At 29.6% G+C, this 21,592-nt stretch overlaps 1 protein-coding gene across 1 annotated transcript in view; it reads left to right on the top strand.

The window, feature by feature from the left end:
* The window catches only part of LOC145318360 (ATP-sensitive inward rectifier potassium channel 1-like), a 54,052-nt gene extending 34,293 nt beyond the window's left edge, over positions 1–19,759 (top strand). Inside the window, exons 6-15 of the mRNA XM_080159660.1 lie at positions 111–169; positions 5,533–5,639; positions 6,738–6,838; positions 10,918–10,976; positions 11,761–11,867; positions 12,714–12,835; positions 16,100–16,160; positions 16,690–16,787; positions 17,262–17,397; positions 18,999–19,759. Of these exons, the coding sequence (XP_080015786.1) occupies positions 111–169; positions 5,533–5,639; positions 6,738–6,838; positions 10,918–10,976; positions 11,761–11,867; positions 12,714–12,835; positions 16,100–16,160; positions 16,690–16,787; positions 17,262–17,397; positions 18,999–19,103 (955 nt within the window). The 3' untranslated portion in view covers positions 19,104–19,759. The remainder of the gene's footprint in view (positions 1–110; positions 170–5,532; positions 5,640–6,737; positions 6,839–10,917; positions 10,977–11,760; positions 11,868–12,713; positions 12,836–16,099; positions 16,161–16,689; positions 16,788–17,261; positions 17,398–18,998) is intronic.
* The last annotated feature ends 1,833 nt before the right edge of the window (positions 19,760–21,592 follow it).

Raw genomic sequence — 21,592 nt, 5'->3', positions numbered from 1 at the left:
TTTTTACCAATTTTTAAATGCGGTGTCGCATGTTCTGAACTGTGGTCTACAAAGTACTGCTCAAATGAAATATGATAATATAATTAAAATTATCAAGTGTTTTTTTTTAGATTTCTTGATGATATTTTCACAACCTGTGTAGATTTGAAATGGAGATATATCTTTCTAGGTAATTTACATTTTTGTAAGCGTAGCTACTCAATATGTCTTTTCTTTGATTATTTACCAGCTGCCAAAGGCACAATTTATGAATCTATATAAAAATGTATTGCCATGCACAAATGAAGTTCTTGTGATTCAAACCCTTCAATGCTATTATTACATCGTGTATGTATTCATATATTAGTAATAATTAAACGGTTTCGTTATTTTTTATTTCGTATAAATGTAGAAATCAGACAATACACCCAAGAATAAACCTATCAATTTTTCTTTGTTAGCATAGCGCTCCTTCTTATAAAACCAAAACTTTGCTGAAAATAATACCCAAAGTGAAATACAAAATCAAGAAAAATTTATGTTATTTAACTTTTCTTAACACGGATTACTTTGCTGCGCTTTCACCGGACAAAATCCTTCTTGTTACGTACTCATCCAGGAAGGAAAAGTACACAAGAAATTCGTCGTAAAATTTCATTTTGCAAAGAAAACAAATTCTAAAAAATTGTGCATGCATGTGTGTGTGAAACATATTCATACTTTCCATGGTGCAGTGTCAGTATTCAGGTAAAACATATTGGGATTCATAGGAAAGGACAATGAAAGATAAAACAACCCTCCCCCAATTTTAATTATTACAAGGAGGGATAGGATACTGGACTGAAGGACTGTTCCAAAGTCTTTTAACCTTGTTTTAATCTTATTAGTTGGTTTAAAACATTTAAGTAATGTGAACAATTGGTTCCAAACTTTTCAATTGCTGATTTTAATTTACAGAGGATAAAATTTTTATTTTCATTGTTAGGGATGTTCATCAAATTGTCTTATCTCGTAAGGTTCTGATTTTTTTACAGTAGCTACGCTTCAAATCCTCTGTGTCGGTCAGTCTGTCATTAACCGTCCCATTTTTTTTAATTAAAAAGGCAGATTTAATCTCTCCATAATTACCTATTTTTGTTTAAAGTTTTGTATTAACCTGTTAATAACCATTTTTGAGATCCTAAGCAGCATTTACAAATTATACATCTATATAACAACCTATAACAACTTTTATTTACAATGTAAGTTTTGATATAATTTTGATTATTGACTATATTTTTATATACCCTTTAATATTGTAATATTTACTAAAAAGATAATCTTTTTATAATTCTTTTAATATTATTATATTATCTTTTCATCAAATATATACACCCAGAGATACAGGGATAGATACATACACAAAAGATTATTTACACCACAGTAAACAGATTACATAGAATTTGTAGGAGATTAATGAAAGATTTATTCATCATTAAACAAGGATGACAACATCCATAAGTAGCGAAGCACAAACAATTAAATAAGAATTTAGATATTAGTTGTCAAAAGCATGTATATTAGGAAAAAATCACGAAACCTTTTCAACATTTGTTTTTAATTTGACTAACAGACAAACGGTCAAAGTAAATTACATACTGGATGCTCAAAATAACGGGAAATTTAATTTTGATATTTTTAACTACAAAAATAAAAAAAACGGACCATAAACACCAAAGATATGAGGAAAAATGTGAAAAATATAAAAATAGCCAAAAACCTGCAAAAAGGCAGTGTGACCGCCATTGATGTTTTCTTGAAACGACAGGAAATTTAATTTTGATATCTATAACTAAAAAACTTTAGAAATTGGGCCGTAAATACCAAAGTTACGGAGAAAAATGTAAAAAATACAAAAATAGCCTAAAACCTGCTTAAAGGCAGTCTGACCGTCATAGTTGTTTTCTTAAAACGACAGGAAATTTTATTTTGATACTATAACTGAAAAAATTTTGGAAATCGGACCATAAACACCAAAGATATGGAGAAAAATGTGAAAAATACAAAAATAGCCTAAAACCTGCTAAAAAGCGGTCCTACTACCATTGATGTTTTATAGTTTATTGTGCTCTTTAATAATGGGAATGTTGTCAAAAAATTTCAGCTTTTTATCATTTATAGGAGCCGAGAAAATCACGTTTCCCCCAAACTAAGACGGACATACGGACATACGGACTTACGGACATACGGACATACGGACAGACGGACATTTCAAATTATAGAGTAGCTTCGCTACTAAAAACCACGAATCTTTAAGCAGGGATAAGGGATAGGAAACCTGGCCATTAATTAGGTCCCGGCCTAGATTCTACAAGGATATTGCAACTTTTACAAATTCCTATCAAACTGGCGGACGCTCCCAAGTAGCTATCGCTCTAAACCAATAAGAATCGGCCTGTTTTGTATCAACCAATCACCAATTGGCGGAAATTTTAGAAGCAGACAATTCTAGAAAAAATAATGATTTGTCTGCTACTAAAAAATAAATATAAATGGTGTTAGATCACATTAGCTTAATTATTAAATCTGCTTAGAGTTAAACATTAAAAAAGGGCCATATAGAAAAATCATAAATAAAGGGATTATTTTTTGGAAAGAAGGTATCTACGAATTTTCATTTGGTAGTTCATAAATTAGATGTTGTATTTTGAATTTTAAAAATTTAATACAGAATTGATACAACACCTTAACCCTAATATTTGTACAATACAACACAGTACAAATCTATCATCATTACATAATAGTATCCAAAGAACTTGATAGAATGTTACCCAAGTGCATATTAATTTATTTATTTTGAATTTTAATTAGCAATGACATTTTCAAATAAAATTTTTACTCATTAATAAAAATGCAAATAATACAAACTAAAATCTGTCTGAGGGAAACCCAATGATAGCTTTCTGACAGTTCAAATTACTAAAGTAAAGATAAAAAAATTTTGGGAGAGAAAAAACTTCATTTTAACAAAAGCCATTAATATATAGGTTTATAAAAAGTTATGTTTTCTACTTTAAACTAGATACCTGAATTTGATTCTATACTTTATCTACACACACACACACAGCTTTTTCATTAGCATTTATAACGAACTACTGCGCCATCCCAAAACTGGTTTATTAGGCCTAGGCTTGAAATAGGCCTGAAATAATATTTTCCTACGTTTCCCATCCCTTATCCCTGATCTTTAATATGCAAAATAAAAGTTTTAAGCATGACTTTTATCTAAACCTTTTAATTTCATCTTCTTTGCTGAAGGACCTAATTGTGCTTGGCAATGATAGAAAATTATTTTTAATTACTATCCCTGTATCCCTTAAAAAGTTATTTTATCTGCAAAATAAAATCTAGTCTTAGCAAATATTAGAATTCTGCTGTAAGAAAAGAAACATTTATTGTTCCCAAAGGGACATAAATATCTTTGATTTGACCTATCATCAGTGGGGATGTTAGAATTATAATAGATTCTAAAGCGAATTATCTCATTTTAATGATTTAACATAGCTTAAGTTGGTGCTAAAAGAGTTTATTTGAAGTAAGACATATGGGGCCCTTTGAATATTATAAGAAGAGTAGACGTTTTATAAAAACGTTTTCTTTATATCCCTGGATCACATAAACGAGAGCTAGTCAAACGTGATTTCAAAGTCAAACTGCTCTAAAGGGTGTTAAAAAAACACAATTTGAACCACCATGAGATAAGCCACATCAGAAACTCCAAACATTATGGGGTCTATCTACAAGATTCCAATTACTTAAGACGGTTTGTTCTTTTTAAAAAAGACAAATTTGTCTTAATTTGTAAAAAAAATATTCACTTTCAGCTAGGTCATAAGCTCTAGTGCTCTGGAAGGGTGAGTAGATTCAAAATTCAATATTGTTTTCTCATTGTCATTGCTTGGGCATGAATTATATTATTTTTTTATTAGTTTTGGACCAAAACTGTATGGTTTATATTAAAAAAAGGTAAACCAATTGGTTTTTTAATACCCTGAATATCCACAATGTCACAATTTTGTTTATGGTTTGGAATAATATCATTTCACTCTTATTACTAGAAATAGTTTTGAATTCCCTACTGTACACTAGTATGATGGAGAGATAAAATTTCTTACATCAAATATATACAGAAAATATCAAAGTTTAAAATGTAGGTAATCATCTTATGCTAGTTAGACACACCTCCCTAGAAAATGATTTGAAATGAAAGTGTAGTATTTTGTGCCTTAATCTAAAGAAATGTTCCTGGTAATTATATTTTGAATATCCTACTTTATAAATAGCGTACACTGCCGGTAAACATTTGATCTCATCAGAAAGAAAAAAAGATTGATTATAAAAAATGGTCTACTTGCAATGGTACTCTGATAGCTAGAAATAATATAGATATTTTATAGGTAGAAAGAAATGATCTGATAGTAAATCTTGTGTTTGGTAACTAATATTATTGTAATGTATGGATAAAACAACATTATTTAGTATGTTTGGTTTATGACTGATTTAGACCAAAAGTTTATGAGTGCGAATATGGCTTATTTGGTAGCTTTTTCTCGAATGTATGAGGTTGTCAGCTACTAAGGCTTATGGGTGGCTTATATTTGCTGCGAAGCTGAGTGCAGCTGAGGATACCAAGTTCTAAACTCAATTTTTTTATGCATAGTTATAAAGGTCATTATTGTTTGTTTCATTCAGAAAACAAGGTATGTATCCAAAACAAAATGAATACAACACTGGCACTTTTGGACAAAGGCAGAACAATCAAATGGTTGGTCACACGTTGTGTATTGCCTCTTCAGTAACGATTCGATTCTCTGTCAAAATACATATTCCTTTATTCTTGCTTGTATTGCAAATATCACCAATGGTCATCATTATCAAATATCTTGTATAACTGTCACTATATTTATATAACTTTCTGTGTGGAGGGGGAGGGGAAGATTTTGTGCACATATTGTATTGTGAAACAAGGATGATTTTTCCCAATAATAATTAAGTTTTATCTAATATCTTCTTCATTACTTACATCAAAATCTTTTCTTATTATGAGGAGGTAGAGATATATACTTTATGACGACTTTAACTTCCACTATTAGTAATTATATAAAAATAATTCTTTTTTTAAATTGAGAGCACTTTAGAACAAACATCAAAAATAAGTAAAACACCGTAAACGTTATAGAAAGACTATTTCTGAACATAGGGTACCAAACTGCGTTAAACTGAAAGAAAGTCAAGGATACTGACGTGGTTTATTATAGAAAATGTTTATCTCAAAGTTTGAAAACCAGTCCATGATAATGGAGGACTTAGATTTTGATTATACCAGGGATCGATTAATCTCAACTGTACATATTAATTTAGTTCATTAACCTCACTACCCCACATTACATATCCTATTAGGAATTATCAACAGAACAGAAATAACCCACAAAATATTGATTTAAATAGAAATATTTTAACCGTTATTTAATGTTTAAAAAATATTTCAATTGTTGTTTAAAGTTATTTATTTAGGTTTTAGTTCAAGTTTCCTAATATCCTGGCTGATCTTTGCTGGAATCTGGCACTTTATGTTCTGGGCTCACGGAGACCTTGAGGAGATGCACCTTCCAGAGGCACAGGTAAGATTATCTCTCCTGGTATCTGGTATTTTATGCTCTGGACTCAAGGAGACCTGGACGAAATGCACCTTCCAGAGGCACAGGTAAGATTATCTCTCCCGGAATCTGGCACTTTATGTTCTGGGCTTACGGAGACCTGGAGGAGATGCATTTTCCAGAGTCACAGGTAAGATTACCTCTTCTGAAATCTGGTACTTTATGTTCTGGGCCCAAGAAGACCTGGAGAAGATGCACCTTCCAGAGGCACAGATATAGTAAGCTTACGTCTCCTGGAATCTGGCACTGGACTCACAGAGACCTGGAAGGGATGGATCTTTCAGAGCAAAGGTAAGATTACCTCACCTGGAATCTGGTATTTTATATTCTGTGCACATGGAGACCTAGAGAAGATACACCTTCCAGGGGCAAAGGTAAGATTATCTCTCCTGTAATCTGGCACTTTATGTTCTGGGCTCACGGAGACCTGTAGGAGATGCACCCCTTCTAGAGGCACAGGTAACCTTACCTCCCCTGTAATTGGTACTTTAGGTTTTTTTACAAAGAAAGACTTGTAGCTAGCTGACATACTTCACACAGGTATGGATAAGTTCATCTGTGCTGGGATCTGGCACTTTACTATATTCTCTGGACATATAGATACCTGAAGATGAGGCACCTAAGATTTACAAAGAAAGTTTATTTGTGCTTGAATCTGGCACTCTTCATATGTTCGTATGTCTCTCATATTTTCTGGAATTTCGAATATCTAGAGAAGATTCTGCACAAGCAGGTTGTATGTGTAGGAACCTGACTCTTAATTTTCTGGGTACAAAGGGACCTAAAGGACCTATAGGGGATATGAATCTTTTATAGACACAGATAAGCTTATCTGCGTTGGATTCTAGCAAAAATTATATGTTCTGGAATATACCTAGAGATGATTAACCTTTGGAATCTTGTTCGTAATTGTACAATTTAGTTGTCGCACAAGGTATGTGGAAAATTTCTCCTTAAAAATCATAAAAAAATCATAGATTATATCAGATGAAGTTTAAAAATAATGTGTGCAATACTTAAATATTAATTATTCAAAAATAATGCATACTTCTAATATTTTAGGAGGGGAGTAATTGGACGCCTTGTGTTTACAATATTTATGACTTCAGCTCAACATTCCTATACTCAGTGGAAACTCAACATACCATTGGTTATGGCCTTAGGTATATTTGACCTGTAGATTTTATAGCATTTCATTATTAAAGTGATAATAATGAATAGTCCCCTTGGTGAAAACAAGGGAAACATGATTCAGAAAAGGATAATGCTCTTTAAAAATGACGTCATATAACACAAATGACAAATGATAGGCAAATACACAGATTGAATTACAAATGACAGGCCAGTATACATTTTAATTGACCAATGGTATGCCAGTATGACGATATCTTTTATAGGCCGTATAAAAAGCTTTATTAAAGAAATGTAAATGAGCTAAATCAAAATTTTAAATTTTGGTGTTACTGGCTTACTTTTGTTTTTGCTTTTAAATTTATCTATTTTCTAATGTGTAAATTAAGTTTTGTATTATAAATATAATTTAACTTGCAAACCAATTAACTTGGATAAATATAAAACATATCTTATATAATAAATATGATGTTTTGCCTAAGCTAAGTTGTGAAACATACCTAAATGCAAAACTTGAAAAATTCCCTGATTTACATGTAATGCAAACTCAACCTACCTCCCTAAGGACCCCACACTATTAAAATGGTTGCTTTTGTAAGGTTAGGTTATTCTAAGTAAGGTCAAGAAAAGCATTTAATGGTACGGCATTTCAATAACATATAACTAAGCCAAATATAATACGTATTTTAAAAGGATAACATTTTCTTCAAAAATATCATGGTTTATACTTTGTTATTAACTCCCAAATTTTTTAAAAAGTAATTTTGAGAATTTATTGGTTACAGCTAGTTGCTTTTGAACAAAACGCAGGGTGGGTGGGTAGAAAAAGTTATTTGTGTTTCACTTTGAAAAAATGTTATTTTAATGCAAAACTTTAGAAGTTCTGATGATATCCTAAACTTATCTTAGAAAAAGTGTAACCTTCATCTTTACAGGGGTGTGCACAGCAAATTTAAATTGTTCATGCACAATTCAGGTTGTTTAAACCCTTTGCAATCTGAAATAACATATTATATGATTGTCTTTTCATTTATAATTTAAGAAGAAAAAAAATTTTATCAATCTTCATATGGCTTTTTTCTCATAGAAAAATTTGAAATATATTTTCAAAAAAGTATAATTCATTAATCATTTTTTAAAATTTGTTTTAAATATATTTCTTTTTGCAAAGTTCTATATTTTTCTGTGTAAAGAATTGAATATAGGCCTTTACATCAATTTCACTGCGTAAATGCTTGATATATGTAATATACAAAGCAATCGATTTAATTGAAGCTGTTAATTTTGGCGAATTTAACACCTCTTTTTAGTTATATTATATGCTTCGTTTTTTTTCATCTCGCCTTAAGAATATATAGTTTAAATCTAAACCAATAAATGTTTGAATATAAATCGTTTAACTAAAAGTACAATAAAAAAACAACTAAAGCATTATAAAGTAAGATATCACATATTTTTATTTTTTATTTTTTGAGGGGGAACAAGATAGATTTGGAGTTTATATATTTTTAATCTTTAAATTCTGGAACACTCTAAATATTAACTTTATATCCTTTTTTACTTTTTCTTTGTTGGATATATAAAGCTAATGTGAAAAGCACACATAAAGAGTGTATTCCTTAAGAGGTTTTCTTTAACCTCAACAAACTGTAAAAAATATAATTTAAAATAATCAGGAAATTTTGTTATTTTAAATTATATTTGTATTAATATGTACAGTTTGACTTTATAGAGGTGTTTGATTGTAAAAAGCGAATAGTTTATGCCCAAACAAGATCAGCATATTTCACATGAGAAGTGAATACATTAATGAAGTGAATGATATCTGCAAATCAATTCGCAACAGTTAATAAGATAGCTATATTATATTTTAAATGATTAGAGTTCTGAATTTGCCATCGAAAGTTTTGGATGGTGCATCTAAGTTTCAAAAATATATAGAAATAAGAAGACAAAAAATTGATTTTGTAAACAAAACTACCATTTGTGTAGATTTATAATAATTTGGGTAAAAGTTTAAGCACTGTTACTTAGTACACTACAAAAGGAGGAATAGGTTGCGTTTAAATTCCATAAAAGTGTGAGTATTAACGATTCACTAAATATGTCTATTTATTATTGAAAAGAATTATAGACAAAACAAATTTTTTAAGTTAACATAAGTTTTTATCGTTCTACTACTGTTTTTAACTTAAAACTCACAACCTTTACCGATTTTTAGCGCAACCTACTCCTCCCTTAATCAAGATTCAGTTATCATATGAACTAAATATAAATAAAAATGTTTATTTATTATTGAAAAGAATTATAGACAAAACAAATTTTTAAAGTTAACAGAAGTTTTTATCGTTCTACTACTGTTTTTAACTTAAAACTCACAACCTTTACCGATTTTTAGCGCAACCTATTCTTCCCTTAATCAAGATTCAGTTATCATATGAACTAATTAACATTTTTCAGTCTATTGTCCCCGCCCTAATATAAAAGCTTAACAAGTATCTTTTAATTAAACAGAATTGAAAGGAATCCGGATAAAATTTTGAATCAACAATTGAATAATGTTAATTTAAGCTAATCGAGTAGCTACACTCCTTACAATTATAAATATGAAAATAATAACCCCCCAAGAATTATTTTTTATGCTTAATTTTAAAACTAATTTTTATGTGAAGGGTTGACCCTTCCCCCCAATTCTCTCAAGTGTAGAGTCCTCTAGGGGCTTAACCGCTAGAAGGATTATATTGCATAACTAATTAAATCCAAAGATGAATTAAACAGAACAATATCCATAACATGACTCTCCCAAAGATATGAAATGCTCTTTTGTTCTTTGTAAATGCAGGGAGCAAGTAGATTTGGGGATTAAAGAGGTAGTACACGCCATTTTAGTTCATATGACAATTTTTCTATTTTTTATAATCCTTTATTATAAGGTAGTAAGGTTTTTTTTATGTCCCTAGCTTAAGATTAAGATCTTAATCTTAATTATAAAACTTTTCATGGGTCCTGTGGGGGTTTATGGCTATTTTATTTTAAGATTTTAGTCGCTCGGAAAAGTTAATTTAGTTATTTGTCTGCCCTTCATTAATAAAGAGGCACTTAGATGCTAAGGGCGCGGCCGCTAGTTTTATATATTTATTTAACTCTTCGGAGCACGCCCTTGCAAGGCCTGACTTTTGTAGTTCTCCATGTTCTCATCTCTGAAACAATAAAGATAATCACAAAAGTCTCCCCATTAAGAACAAACTTTAGTGTTTTATCCTTTTAGTCCATTTTTATATATTATCAATAATACCATCTGATGCCTTTGAAAATGGAAAAATATAAGATTTAGGAAGCACAGCTTTTTAGACCCAGAAACAATTGAGGAAATTTAAGTTATAAAGTCAAAACCTTTTGTTAAAGTTGTATTTGTTTCATTTCTTTTGGTTTTGGTTGGAGGGATTTAACTACTTTGGTTATATAAAAAAGCATCACCATCGTTCGGTTAGGGTAGGTGTCCCAAATTAAATTATCTGAAAATATAAGCCTTTTTCAACAGAAGCCTTTACGTTTAGTTTGCCAATGTAACAATGATTTTGCTTTTTACAAGTGTCCTTAACTTACGGAAGTGTAGTCACATTGAAAGTTGTATGAAATGTGTCCAAGATTCAATTAGATTATAACTAAACTTAGCCCAACTTATAACTAGTCTTTATGTTCTTTTATGATTTCATTTCTCATGCATTGAAGCTTTTTTAATTTAGAATTTCCTTAATCTGAGAATTTGCAAAAATCTTAAATTTATGAAGAATATGAAAATTTACTTCTGTTTAAAAGATTGACATAAAAATATTTGATAGCCTATATTCCATTGTTAGCATTACATTAAAAGGTCAATAATAGGTAGTAAAAGTTATAAAAATTAAAGAAGTTATTTAAGTTATGTTAAGTTGTTTGTGTGAAAATCAAAATTGTAAGTCACATATTTGCATGTATTCTGGTTTTAGTTTTAATGTATGCTTTTATATGTACGTCTAATCAAGCTTCGTTCAAGTTCTTTCGAGATTTATAGAAAAGTAATGATTTTCAGCCTACAATTTTAGTTATTAATTTAAATTACGTATTTTAGAGGCAGCAGTCATAAATGTGCAGATACAATCATCTTGCAGTGTATTCAATCCATCGTAGGTAATGTATAATTATTAGTAGAGCTACTCTATAATTCCAAATGTCCGTCTGTCCGTAACTAATAAATTGGGGGAAACGTGATTTTCTCAGCTCCTATAAAAGATAGACAGCTGAAATTTTTAGTGCAGATTCCTATAAATATACATTGTTTTGTCCAACTGTCTGTTAATTGGGGTGCTAGATCGATTACTATATTTTTACATTTTTGTAATTTTCTCGTTATCTTTTCAAGACAGACAACTGAAATTTTTAGTGATTAAATAAATTCACATTATACATATTTTTACTAATTTTCATTAAGATTTGTTTATCAATTGGGGTGCAAGATCAATTCCTAGATTTTAGGTTTTTCTTGATTTTTTCAAAACTTATTCAAAATAGACGGCTGAAATTTTCAGAGATTGAATAAGTTTACAGTCTACATATTTCCATCAAGTTTAATTAAGATATTCCTATTGGTTGGTTGCTAGATCGATTCCTAGTTTTTCAAGATTGTGTGATTTTTATTTGACTCCTGTTTAAGAAAAACGGCTGAAAATTTTAGGGATTAATTAAGTCAATATTCTACATATATGACATACTCTATAGATCATTTTTTCCAGATGTTGTTTAATAATTTCTGAGCTTCGCTACATATGGATGTTGTCATCCTTGTTTTTGTAGACTGTTTTGAAGTCTTGAAATACTGGAGTAATCCATTCCTAAATTATTTTTTCCTATGTGTTTAAATCCAAGCTTGTAGAGATGAAACTAGCTTGTCCTAAGAATTCAATTTTATTCCTAGGAGTTTTGATACAAGCCTGCATAGCCGGAATTGTATTTGCTAAGCTAGCCCGTCCTAAAAAGAGAGCAAAGACCATCAGCTTCTCTTCTAATGCAGTTATTTCTCAGGTAAAGAATATTAAAACTTGTCAAAGCATATCTAAAAAAAAGTCTGCAAACATTTTAAGGCGTTTTCTATTTGTGAAGAAAACAATAGCTTTGAAATTCGACTCAAATCAAAGGCTTTAAATATCATATTAACCTAACTAGTTCATTGAGACGCGTAAAAATAATAGTAACTTATTGATAAAAGCATTACCCTACAAGTGCAATTTATTACCATGTACAGTTGCGACATCCAGAAATAGTAAGTACCATTAAAGAATTATTTATACTTATATTTAATTTAAGTTTTGACTTAAGATTTCATGGGATTAATTGGCTAGAAATATTTGTATTTCTTAATTTCAACATTCCTAGTTTGAAAAAAAATAATAACAAAACTTGCCTATATTAACAGTTTGATCATAAATTCTCAATTTCTATGATTCATGTCGACAATTTGACATTGCAGTAGTTTCAGCCATTAACATTTGATTTATTTTCTCCACAATATGGCTTATAGATAAAAGTGATAATTGCTGACATATTATTGACATAATGTAAATGTTACTAGAAATGATTTCACAGAGGAGATGAATATTGATAATTTGTTTTCTCGTATTCATACGAATCCGGTGGATAGGAACCGGTTCTCATCCATACGAAAAAACTATGTCTAGCATCGTACTGTATCCAGCTTTCTACGAATAAAAATTTACAATCATAAGATTAAAACCAGTTTTCTTTGCCCGTGCCTTCGGCACCTCGGGGCTAAAAAAACTGGTTTTAATCTTATAATTAATTATATTCTATATCCGCGGAAAGCTGTTTATGATACGATTTCTTCCATATGATATCCCTGTATTTGTGTAGGTCAATGGAAAACTGAGGTTGATGTTCAGAATCGCCAACATTCGAAACTCTCAAATTTTGGAGGCACATTTCCGTGCAATTTTGTTGAATAATATCACTACAAAGGAAGGTGTTACTCTGAGGTTAGTAAATGTTGTGAAATTTTGGATGCTTAGAAACATATCAATATCCGCTGAATAAGAACCAGTTCTGAGCCAACCTGAAAAATCATGTATTGTATTATATTATAGAAATTTTCTACTAATAATAAAATGAAAATCATAAAATTAATTCAAGTTTTGTTTACATGGGCCTTTGGCCCCTCGTGGCTAACCAAACTATAATCAATCTCATAATTTTTATTTTACTATCTGTTAAAAAGCTTTCTATAATACGATGCGATAAATAACTATTCTCTTATTTTAGCAAGGTTGAGGGGAAAATTTGACTGTAAATTATACTTCTACCCAAACACGCATTCACTTATTCGTTTTAAATATTTTTGATTACATCTTGATTAGTTAATTTTGAATATAAATGTCTAAAAACTTTGCAACGATTGATTTTAATCTAAAATTGAAAGTACGAAACAAATTATGATGAGAAAATTTCATAACTTGAAGAATATTAGAATTATCGCATCGTATTATAGACAGCTTTCCACTGAGTTCAAAATGAAAATTTACAAAACTAACAGGTTTTAATCCAACAAATATTAATCAGTAAGTATTACTTATCATACTATGATAGTTCCAAAGTATAAAGGACTACTGAAGAAAGTGTTGTAGAACGTCAAAAAAATGGAAAAGTTTTAATATGAAATCTATAAATGTGCCATGGTCGATTGAGATCAATTTTATGGGTATAATAAGGTAGAAAAGGTATTGATATTATTACATTTTATATTATAAGTAAAAGAAGGATATAGTATTATAATAAAAAAGGAAATAACATTTATACTTTTATAAATCAGACCTTAATGGTAGACAAACATTTGATCCTGTAGTTTAAAAAAATGCTTAAATTTTTATGTTTAATTAAATTTAACATTAGAATTTTATATCAGGAAAATGTAATCAAAACTGTTTTTCTAATAATTAAAAAGTTTTACATAAGTTTTTGTGCATTTCATAAGTGCATTGTTTAGTGTAACATATTAAACACAAGTAATGTAATGTACTTTGTTAGAGCGAAGCTAAACAAAAGCTAAAGCTGTGTGTTGGTCCAATGAGGCCCGTAATACTCTACACATGTGAGTGATTTGTGCATCCTTTTCTCAGCATTTTTCCATTATGTGTGCACATAAATCTAATTTATATTATCTTATGGATTGATGTTTGGGTTTGTCTGATTATTTTATTGTTGCTTTATTAAATTAAAATCTGAAAATTAAAAAAAATCTTGTCATTTGCATGGAACTAGAGATCTCCAAAACATTGATCTTCAATATGTTTGTCTGTATGTTTACCCTTGTATAATATGTACAAATAGTTCTCTGTCTCTATAAAGTAGTAGGATATATGTCTGTCTAAATAAAATGTTTTCGTATCTTCGCAGTTATCTTAGTATTTTCGACTTTTTATCACTTATACGTGTCAGAAAAAAAGTTTTTATTATACGTTCTATATGGTTTGTATGTCTGTTCATGAAAGAATAATAATAATCTTTTTTCATTTTAAAAAGGTATCAGTTTCATGAAAGCTAATCTTATTTACATCTAATAAAAAATATTCATCTAATTTATGTTTGTTAGAAGCATATCTTATGTAAGAATGTTATGTAAATTAACAAGGAACATTTCATCCTATTCTAGCGAAGCTGTTAAATTAACAATTAAAAAATCAAGATAAGGTGAAAAAAAGAGAAAACAGAAAGACAAAAAATGAAAAGAAAACAACAGAAAGGACAGCGAAAAGAAAAGGAAAAAATTTAATAAAAGAAATGGAAAAAATGGGTAGAGAAAAATTTTATATGGTTTTTAAGTAGAAGGACAGTAAAGGGATAATAAAGTAAAAGGAAAAATAATTAAAGGGATTGGGAAGGAATTAAAAAGAAATTAATTTTGCGGAAGGGAAGGAAAGAGAATTATTAGGCCAATTCTAACATTACAGAAAAACTTAAAAAGACAAAAATTTATAGAGTATCTTTGATGCTGTAAATGTTAAAGTCTATGTGCATACATACACTTTATATAGTGGACAATTCAAAATAAACTTTTATTTGTAATAAAATTACAGTAGATTTTAAGTGGATTTTATCAAACTCTTTACGCAATTTTAGGACTATTATGTAAAAAAATCCTTAAATTTGAAACAAAAAAAAAACATATAAAAGTACACACTTAGAATTTTGTTTTTGTTGTACAATTGTAGACCACAATTAATAATACTTGTAAGTTGAATGAATGAAATAGATTATAGATAAAATAAAATTAAAGATTGTCCTTTAAGATCTCTGGCTAGATAGAGTAAATGCATGTTGCGATAAGCAAAGTCACAAAATGAATACTTCAATGCAGGGCTTTGTGTCCGCATACAAAATGATTTTCAGCTGCCATGAAAGAGCGTTTCTTATTTTTCAAAAATTAGTAGTATGATTTGAGTGTAGAGAAAACTCTATATGATTTTGTATCTGCCTGTTTGTCGTTCTGTAATGCTGGGCCATAATTCTAATTGTGAAAAAGCTATACTCTGCTCGGCAAATACCATTAACACTTGTTAATCGCATATGGCAAATATAATCTACTATGTCAACCTAGCAAGTAGCATGTTAAAAGCTACCAGGCCGCAGATAATTGCGACTTCTTGGCAGCAAGCGTACCTTGTTTCAAACTTTTCGTTCCAGATTTGTGGAGTTGCAAGAGTTTTTATTCCATCATTTCCTACATTGTTCAAACTTTGTGCGCCAGTTTTACTATTACAAACTTTAATAATTTAAAACAAAGGTTTAGGAAAGTATAAACTAATAAAAAAATATAAACAATTAAAATAAAGTAATCAATAAAAAAACATCACAAATAATTAACAAACTTTTTTAGGCGTTCACCGCCAATGGCTCAATAAGCTTAATATCAAAGTCATTTTGTGATTTGAGCAAACAAGCCATAAAAAATATGTATTTTTTTGACACCTTTAAAAAGGTATCTGGATTAACCTAGATTTTTTCACCAAATGTTTGCCATTTAAAAATTCAAAAAAGTGTATAACTTCCTTTCACTCTAATAACTTGGCAAATGAACAAGCTGATTAGAGATGGAGAGTAGGGAACCTTATACACCCTTAGGACCCTCTTTTTAAAACAAAACAGTAAAAAAATTTAAAAACCTCTTTTGAAAAATACATTCATCATTTAATTATTATCATTGTCTTTTTGACTTAACATAGCGTTAAAAAATTATCTAAATTTAGAAATTTTCCTACTGAGATGTCTTTGAGTACTCAACTGAGTGAAGAAGAGCAAGAACCAACGGTAATAATTATATTGGATGGATTATTTTTGTTCTTATAGCATGGACTAATTTATAAATGAGTACAAATTCATTTTTTGATAACAAGCAGCTAAAAATTTTGATTCGAATTTGTTAGGTTTGTACAAGTAAGTAGCAACCCAGTGGGTTTGAATATTTGCAAGGAAAACAACTCAACACAGAAGCCGCAAAAAGTTTATTGAAAAGCATTAAAAATTAACGGGTTATGGAAATCGTCTCCATATATAAAGTAACAGGATGCCAGGCTGTCTGCAGGCAATTGAAGTAACTTCGAAACCGATATAGATCTCCTTCACTTTGAAGTTTCCGAAAAATATTTTTAACTATTTCTATATTATTATTTCTAAAACAAAATAGATTATATACAAAAGTAAGAAATTTATAATTAGGTTAGGTAGAGGGTATTTGTTTAAGGAGTCAGATATTTTTTATCATCATTTCTTTATCACATTTTAATAATCTTATGAAGAAATCTCATTGTAATTGTATGTTTGGAACTTAATATTGTAGGATTTTGGACACATGTTTCTGCCACTTCTGGTATCCCATTGTATAGATGAAACAAGTCCTCTATATGAATTAACACCAGCAGAGTTGATTACAAGCAAGTAAGAAGATATTTGAGTGGGAAAGATCTATGAAAGATGATCTACCCCATTTTTATTACGAATGTAAAATGTTGTGTATTTGTTTGTTTTTTGAAGTTTTTGGGTAGTGGTTTATGAGGGTTTTCCTTCCATGATCCATTTATTTATTATTGACTTTTATAAAAATAGCTATTATTTGATACAATGTTCACAAAACTAAAATTCAAATTCAGTCCAGCTATGAAGAGCCAGAACTGAAGCTTATTTTGTAAGACCCAAAATCAAAAGTTTTTTTTCTCCAAAGTTTGTTTAGTCCCTTTCGTAACATCGCTCCTTATGGGGCGATTCTTCGTATTTTTCACAGTAGCTTTTCTCCTATTTCTAGCCCCTGCGGGAGGCTCTAACACTGCGGGGCCAATTTCCTAACCCTGTGGGGCAATCACCTAACCCAATATAACCTAACCTAACCTAAAATAATAATTTTGATTATTTCAGATTTGAGATCCTTGTAACCCTAGAGGGTGTGGTGGAGCCCTCTGGTAATACAACACAAGTTAGAACGTCCTACATTCCTCAAGAAATACTTTGGGGACACAGTTTTACTAATTGTGTTTCATATGCTAATAAAGAGGTGGGTATTGTCATTAAATCAAAAAGGTTTAGTAGGTAAATACTTAAGACATATAAGAATATACATAATTTAAGCTTTCTAGGCGTGGAATGACCAATATCGGTCTTGTTTTTATCCAAACTGACAAAAATGCTTAAACAAATAACACAATTATAATGTGTAATTAAATCAGTGTATTTATTTTTTCATTATTATTCATAAAAGATGCATAGACCCAATTATACAAAAAAATAATTAATTGTGTCTGTTGTTGTTAGGAAAACAGATTTGTTAATAAGGAAATCCTTTAGGTAAAAACATAGTACAAGTACGACCATCTTTAGTAGTAATAGAGTTTTTGAAGAAAACAAAACCCCCCTCTCAGCAATTACCTTGTTTAAAAGATTTTAGGTGGTTCTCAAATGGAATAATTGAGTTTTATATATTAAAAACTATATAAAAAACATTATTAATTATAATTAGAACAGCTTCACTAAAAAGTAAACTACTATTAAATAATTCAGAGTACTCTATTTTTTTTCTTTCTCCAATGAATACAATTGTCTACACCTCAGGTAAAGGCCCCACAAAGTTGGAGCCCCGCGCAGGTGTTAGGCATAGGAAAAAATAATAAATATTTGATTTATTTTAAAACTAATGTAGGATGTTCAGTTTGTGACAGGCACTTTTAGGGAGAGCACGACTGTGTCCTTAATGATTTGTTATATATTTTAAAGCTGCGCTACTTTGTATTCATTATTTTTGTTACTTGTATTACTACAGTGTGTTTTTTTTAAAGCAATTTTACCCTACTTTTAGTTATCAGAATTTAATGATTAATGGCTTATTTTCTTCGATTTTTATAACCATTTATAGAACATCAAAAAAATATTTCAGTTTTTATTAAAAAAGTACAGTAAAATCAAAAATTCAAAACCTTGGTGTCAACATCTAAAATTTTTCTCATTCTTAAATCTTCTACCCTTTGCAAAAAACTTTTAATTTCTGAAAATCCAATTTTTTTCTTGCAAAGGGTAGAAGATTTGAGCTTTAGAAAAATGCGCTAAAACCTTTTTCAGATGTTGACACCTAAGTTTTGAATTTTTGATTTTATTGTACTTTTTTTGATTAAAAACGGAATTTTTTTGATGTCCTATAAATGGTTATAAAAAACAAAGAAAATAAGCCGTTAATCATTAAATTCTGATAACTATAAGTAGGGTAAAATTGCTTTAAAAAAAGTTCTCATAAAAAAAAACACTGTATTAATTGACATGCTTGTTGCAGTTAGTGGTATTGATGTATAGAATAGCTAAACAGACGTATCTATTTTGTATTTTCTATAAATCTTTTATGTAAATTAGGACTCGGTAGCCGCACATTTTAAGTTAGCGCAGCTAGTGCTGCAATTTTCGACGGTTTCCCTAGGGCCTTGTGGAGCTTTAGGTTAGGTCAGAGTAAATTGGGTAGAGGTAGCAGTGTTGAACATTAAGAGAGAAAAAATGCCACACCCACCTTTATTTTGAAAGTAAAGGTTTTTTTTACCTAACTATTCATAGTAAAATAGACACAACTATTTCATATTTTGTTGTTCTATCTAATAATCTATAAATATATTACAGGGTGTCTACCTGATTGATCACAGTAAGATAGACACAACAATTACAGACTGCACCCCTAGACTTTCAGCTAAACAAATAGATGAAGAAAACAGAAGAGCTCAATAAAATAATTGAGGAAGTGAGGGATTTTCTATTGTTATTTTCCCCTTTCTCTCTGAATTCTAACTCCCTTTTTACGAACTGAATATTGGAGCTTAAAAAGCTGCACAAATGAAAAAAAATTTAAAGACTGTACCCTAAAACTTTCAAACAGCTAGACCAATATAATCAAACGCTATATTAATTTTAAATTTTTAAATATTTTTTGTTTGGACATAAACACATAAAAAATGGCTAATATTTGTATCAAAACACAAAACAAAACGTATTTGATAATAATTCAACAGTTCTCTATAAATTTTTAAAAATTTTAATATTTTTTGTTTGGAAAAAATATAAAAATAAATAATACAAAATGGTTAATATTTGTATCAAAACACAATAAAAAATTATATTTGATAATAATTCAACATTTCTCAAAAAAATTTAACAAAAGATTTTTTTATGATAGACAATGCATTGTAAAGCCAAAAATTTAGATAGTAAGTTTTTTTAATGATATTAAAATCTAAAGAATATGTACTTATATTTTACATTAAAATATGTAATTGATAATAAAATCTTCATTATTTTTTTGACTTTTAAATTTATAAATAATCATTCATGTATGTTTGTTTTCAATCCTCCGTTATATTATAATAAAATTTGAATGAAGCTCAAAATACATGATAAAAGGCGAAGCTTTTCCTCAAGCTAGGGTCTTTCTGTACCTACGTCAGTCCTCTAAATCATCCTATTAGATTGATTTATAGGACAACAGGGTACAATATTTTGATATTATTTTTTGATAAGAATTAATATACTGCTAACTAAGTTTTGACTCTATAAACGTTTTCCCATCGTCTGATTTGCATTTTTGGATGTTGTCATCCTTGTTTATTAGTCGTTCATGTATCATTGTTTGATTGAATTTTACATTTTACTACATAGTGTGTAATAAAACTTTAATGATAAACCCGATCTTTATGTGCTGTATTCAGTGCGTCTGTGGGCTGAAAAGTAAATATCTTGAATTTAGAGGTATAAAGTTCTAGATTCCAATGAGAGGGTAATCATATAAATCATCTTATATAACTTTAAGTAGGGCTGGTGGAACTAAAAAGTTGCATATATAAGATTTGTAAAATATTTTTAAAATTAAAGGCACAAAAAATGTTTTTGAATCTTATTCAATACAAAACCGGTGTTAAAACAAGTTTGGAAAATTTGTTATGCTTTTTGTGAGATTCATTTGTCATAAAAATAATTGTTTGTATTTAATCAATGTATTCATTTAATCTTATTCCTTAAGTAAACTGTTAAATCCCTTTACACGAGTGCACGAAGCACTTTTAAAAACCGTTTCTCTTCCTATTGAAATAAGTACTTATGCGAGCAATAGTTGAAAAAGCAAAGACAAGGTAAACACAAGGACAAAGGCGAAGCGCTCTGAAACGGTAAGACAAACGAACATTAATACTTGAAGTGTATCAGAATGAATAATCAGAATATGTACAAAAGTAGAAACAAATTGTAAGTAAATTTGTTGTAAAACTACGTAAATACAGGATATTGTTTAAGGACATACTTACATTTTGAGGACTTGATTATAGAGATGCTCCACTTATTACATTATACTTTGTTAGGAATCAGTATTTCAAAATCAGATTAATCGGATAATTTTATTACATAATTATTTGTTGTTAAAAGTTAAAAATCAACATGTTCTGGAAATGGTTATAGAGTTGCTACGCTTTCTAAATCGTACCCAACTACTACAGGAATCAATAAACCATGCAAAGTTTGGAATCGATAGGACAATTTTATCCTATGTAAATAAACGAAAAGAGCTATCTGTCTGTGACGTACGGACGGACGGACGGACGGACCAACCCTAATTATAGAAACCTTCGCTTTTGAAAAGAAGGAAATGAAAACAAATCTTCATGTGAGAGAGGACCTATTTTAAGGGACTGTTACCGACATACAGATGATAAACGAGGCCTAAATTAGCAATGTCATTCCGAATATTGATACTAACGTACGAAATCTCCAATTTAAAGTAGTATTGACTTACCTATTGCTGCTTATCATCCAGCATTACCTAACCAGAGAGGTTGGATATGGGAGGTGGTTCACTCTGAATAAAATAAATTTTTCCAAGAAAACTCCTTGTAGCCAAAGTTTTGAAGAGGGGGGTTTGAATAATTGATGATTGGGCAGTCACACCAACATCTCAGAGATCAAAGACAGATATAAAATACTCTTTAAGGCTTTACTTGCTTAAAGCTGTTTAAAAAATAAAACTATTTAATATCTATTTTAGAAAAAAAATTGTTATTTTTTTTAAGTTTAGCTATAAAAAAATTTAATCGCTTATTTGAATTTTTTAAAGCGAAGTTTTTCTATAATTAGGGTCGGTCCATGCGTCCGTCCGCACGTCACGGACGGTTAGCTCTTTTTGTTAATTTAAACTGGTTATAATTGTCCTACCGATTCCAAACTTTGCATGGTGG

Source organism: Acartia tonsa, chromosome 1 (genome assembly GCF_053477335.1).
Source record: "Acartia tonsa isolate MP-2025a chromosome 1, ASM5347733v1, whole genome shotgun sequence".
NCBI lineage: Eukaryota > Metazoa > Arthropoda > Copepoda > Calanoida > Acartiidae > Acartia > Acartia tonsa.
Note: the sequence above shows the minus strand (reverse complement) of the source record. Positions and strands in the feature narration are given on the sequence as shown.